Genomic DNA, 4221 nt, shown 5'->3' with positions numbered 1-4221 from the left:
CCCCCCCCCCCCCAACCCTCCCACATCACCCCCCCCCCCCCGCTCCCATTGCCCCCACCCATCACCCCCCCCCCCGCCCCAACATGGCACTTTAAAAACAGGAAGTGAGTCTCTGTCACGCTGCTGAGCTCAGCCCTTTCTGACGTGGAATGATCAGCTTCAGTCTGTCAGAGCAGAGGAAGCTGATGCCTCTGCGGGGGGGCAGCGGGGGGGGGGGGGGGGGGGGCACAGCAGGGGGGGAGGCAGCAGAGGGGGGGGGGCAGGTCTGGGTCCTTGTGCCCCTTCTCTCCCCGTGCAGAGTCCCAGCAGCACCGGTTCATAAGGCTTTGAGCAGCGCCGATGCTCCGCTCCTCTCGGCCAATAGGAGGACTACCTGCTGTACGGGTCGCCGTGGTAACTGTTGGGGCCCCCCCCTCCCCCGCCACTCCCAGGAAGGGGGCTGTGAGAGGAGGAGGAGGAGGAGGAGGGGGAAGACAGGAGCAGGGAGGAGGAGGAGGGGCCCGGCAGCGAGTCATCGTCCGTTCGCCCCCCCTCAAACACATCGTCCACGTCCAGGCGGGGGGGCCGCGGACCCCACAGGGGGCCCAGCTGTTCAGAGGGGCCGGGGGCCGGAGGGGGGGGGTAGATGTGGGCCGGGGGCTGGGTGAGGAGCAGGGACCCTGAGGAGGAGGGGGGGGGTCTGGAGGCTCCGGTCTGGGAGCCGCGGTGGATCCGGTGGCTGACGATGATGTTGTTCCCGAAGCCGCCCATGGAGGCCATGGTGGTGCTCTGCTCCCTCTGGACCACCGCCGTCATCCCCCCCTCCGCGATTAGGCGACGGATCCGGGCCAGAGCGTCTTCACCAGAACCAGAACCGACCTCTGCAGACTCTCCTGGACCAACGAGACCAACTGTTACTGATCATACTGCTGAACACAAGAAGGAACATTTACACCACCGACCGACCCAAAACATCCTTATCATGTAACTGTTTGATCCTCGTCTCCCCTCAGACCCGGACCCGGACCGGGACCGGGACCGGGACTGGGACCTGGACCGGAACCTGGACCCGGACCCGGACCCGGAACCGGAACCGAACCAGGACTAGACTAGACTACACTAGACTGAAGGCGTCCCATAGGTGCTCAGCTGGATTTAGGTCAGGGGAACATGAGGGACAACTAGATCCTTTCATCTGACCCTGAGCTGCTGTTCTACTGACATTAAGGTTCCTGAGCTGCTGTTCTACTGACATTAAGGTTCCTGAGCTGCTGTTCTACTGACATTAAGGTTCCTGAGCTGCTGTTCTACTGACATTAAGGTTCCTGAGCTGCTGTTCTACTGACATTAAGGTTCCTGAGCTGCTGTTCTACTGACATTAAGGTTCCTGAGCTGCTGTTCTACTGACATTAAGGTTCCTGAACTGCTGTTCTACAGACATTAAGGTTCCTGAGCTGCTGTTCTACTCACATTAAGGTTCCTGAGCTGCTGTTCTACTGACATTAAGGTTCCTGAGCTGCTGTTCTACTGACATTAAGGTTCCTGAGCTGCTGTTCTACTGACATTAAGGTTCCTGAGCTGCTGTTCTACTGACATTAAGGTTCCTGAGCTGCTGTTCTACTGACATTAAGGTTCCTGAGCTGCTGTTCTACTGACATTAAGGTTCCTGAGCTGCTGTTCTACTCACATTAAGGTTCCTGAGCTGCTGTTCTACTGACATTAAGGTTCCTGAGCTGCTGTTCTACTGACATTAAGGTTCCTGAGCTGCTGTTCTACTGACATTAAGGTTCCTGAGCTGCTGTTCTACTGACATTAAGGTTCCTGAGCTGCTGTTCTACTGACATTAAGGTTCCTGAGCTGCTGTTCTACTGACATTAAGGTTCCTGAGCTGCTGTTCTACTGACATTAAGGTTCCTGAGCTGCTGTTCTACTGACATTAAGGTTCCTGAACTGCTGTTCTACAGACATTAAGGTTCCTGAGCTGCTGTTCTACTCACATTAAGGTTCCTGAGCTGCTGTTCTACTCACATTAAGGTTCCTGAGCTGCTGTTCTACTGACATTAAGGTTCCTGAGCTGCTGTTCTACTGACATTAAGGTTCCTGAGCTGCTGTTCTACTCACATTAAGGTTCCTGAACTGCTGTTCTACAGACATTAAGGTTCCTGAGCTGCTGTTCTACTGACATTAAGGTTCCTGAGCTGCTGTTCTACTGACATTAAGGTTCCTGAGCTGCTGTTCTACTGACATTAAGGTTCCTGAGCTGCTGTTCTACTGACATTAAGGTTCCTGAGCTGCTGTTCTACTGACATTAAGGTTCCTGAGCTGCTGTTCTACTCACATTAAGGTTCCTGAACTGCTGTTCTACAGACATTAAGGTTCCTGAGCTGCTGTTCTACTCACATTAAGGTTCCTGAGCTGCTGTTCTACTGACATTAAGGTTCCTGAGCTGCTGTTCTACTGACATTAAGGTTCCTGAGCTGCTGTTCTACTGACATTAAGGTTCCTGAGCTGCTGTTCTACTGACATTAAGGTTCCTGAGCTGCTGTTCTACTGACATTAAGGTTCCTGAGCTGCTGTTCTACAGACATTAAGGTTCCTGAGCTGCTGTTCTACTGACATTAAGGTTCCTGAGCTGCTGTTCTACTGACATTAAGGTTCCTGAGCTGCTGTTCTACTGACATTAAGGTTCCTGAGCTGCTGTTCTACTGACATTAAGGTTCCTGAGCTGCTGTTCTACAGACATTAAGGTTCCTGAGCTGCTGTTCTACTCACATTAAGGTTCCTGAGCTGCTGTTCTACTGACATTAAGGTTCCTGAGCTGCTGTTCTACTGACATTAAGGTTCCTGAGCTGCTGTTCTACTGACATTAAGGTTCCTGAGCTGCTGTTCTACTGACATTAAGGTTCCTGAGCTGCTGTTCTACTCACATTAAGGTTCCTGAGCTGCTGTTCTACTGACATTAAGGTTCCTGAGCTGCTGTTCTACTGACATTAAGGTTCCTGAGCTGCTGTTCTACTCACATTAAGGTTCCTGAGCTGCTGTTCTACTGACATTAAGGTTCCTGAGCTGCTGTTCTACTGACATTAAGGTTCCTGAGCTGCTGTTCTACTGACATTAAGGTTCCTGAGCTGCTGTTCTACTCACATTAAGGTTCCTGAGCTGCTGTTCTACTGACATTAAGGTTCCTGAGCTGCTGTTCTACTCACATTAAGGTTCCTGAGCTGCTGTTCTACTGACATTAAGGTTCCTGAGCTGCTGTTCTACTGACATTAAGGTTCCTGAGCTGCTGTTCTACTCACATTAAGGTTCCTGAACTGCTGTTCTACAGACATTAAGGTTCCTGAGCTGCTGTTCTACTCACATTAAGGTTCCTGAGCTGCTGTTCTACTGACATTAAGGTTCCTGAGCTGCTGTTCTACTGACATTAAGGTTCCTGAGCTGCTGTTCTACTGACATTAAGGTTCCTGAGCTGCTGTTCTACTGACATTAAGGTTCCTGAGCTGCTGTTCTACTGACATTAAGGTTCCTGAGCTGCTGTTCTACTCACATTAAGGTTCCTGAACTGCTGCTCTACTGACATTAAGGTTCCTGAGCTGCTGTTCTACTGACATTAAGGTTCCTGAGCTGCTGTTCTACTGACATTAAGGTTCCTGAGCTGCTGTTCTACTGACATTAAGGTTCCTAACTTCAGGGTTAATACTCAGCAGTACCGCTTGCAGCGCTGGACGTGTCGGGTTCTGCTGGTTCCGTCTGGCTGCCGTCGTGAACTCTGAGAGACTCCAGCTGCACCTGAGCGGCTCGGCTGGTGGACGGAGTCTCAGGAGGAACACCTGAGGACACACGGACAGTCAGTCAGACCCCAACCCGAGGAACCCCAACCCTAGGAACCCCAACCCTACAGACCCTACCGACCCAACCCTACAGACCCCAACCCTAGGAACCCCAACCCTACAGACCCCAACCCTACAGACCCCAACCCTACAGACCCTACCGACCCAACCCTACAGACCCCAACCCTACTGACCCCAACCCTACAGACCCCAACCCTACTGACCCAACCCTACCGACTCCAACCCTACAGACTCCAACCCTACTGACCCCAACCCTACAGACCCCAACACTACTGACCCAACCCTACCGACCCAACCCTAGGATCCCCAACCCTACTGACCCAACCCTACCGACCCAACCCTACCGACCCAACCCTACAGACCCTACCGACCCCAACCCTACTGACCCAAC

The 4221-nt window shown here is 52.6% G+C and overlaps 1 protein-coding gene across 2 annotated transcripts in view; it reads right to left on the bottom strand.

Moving 5' to 3' along the window:
• Positions 1 to 238: 238 nt before the first annotated feature.
• ambra1b (autophagy/beclin-1 regulator 1b) overlaps positions 239 to 4221 on the bottom strand; it is a 28745-nt gene continuing 24762 nt past the window's right edge. For both annotated transcript variants that reach the window (XM_053319110.1, XM_053319111.1), the window contains 2 exons: positions 3690 to 3809; positions 239 to 872 (listed from right to left, as the gene is read on the bottom strand). In XM_053319110.1, the coding sequence (XP_053175085.1) occupies positions 370 to 872; positions 3690 to 3809 (623 nt within the window). In that variant the 3' untranslated portion in view covers positions 239 to 369. The remainder of the gene's footprint in view (positions 873 to 3689; positions 3810 to 4221) is intronic.

This window comes from Scomber japonicus, chromosome 5 (assembly GCF_027409825.1).
Source record: "Scomber japonicus isolate fScoJap1 chromosome 5, fScoJap1.pri, whole genome shotgun sequence".
Taxonomy (NCBI): domain Eukaryota; kingdom Metazoa; phylum Chordata; class Actinopteri; order Scombriformes; family Scombridae; genus Scomber; species Scomber japonicus.
Note: the sequence above shows the minus strand (reverse complement) of the source record. Positions and strands in the feature narration are given on the sequence as shown.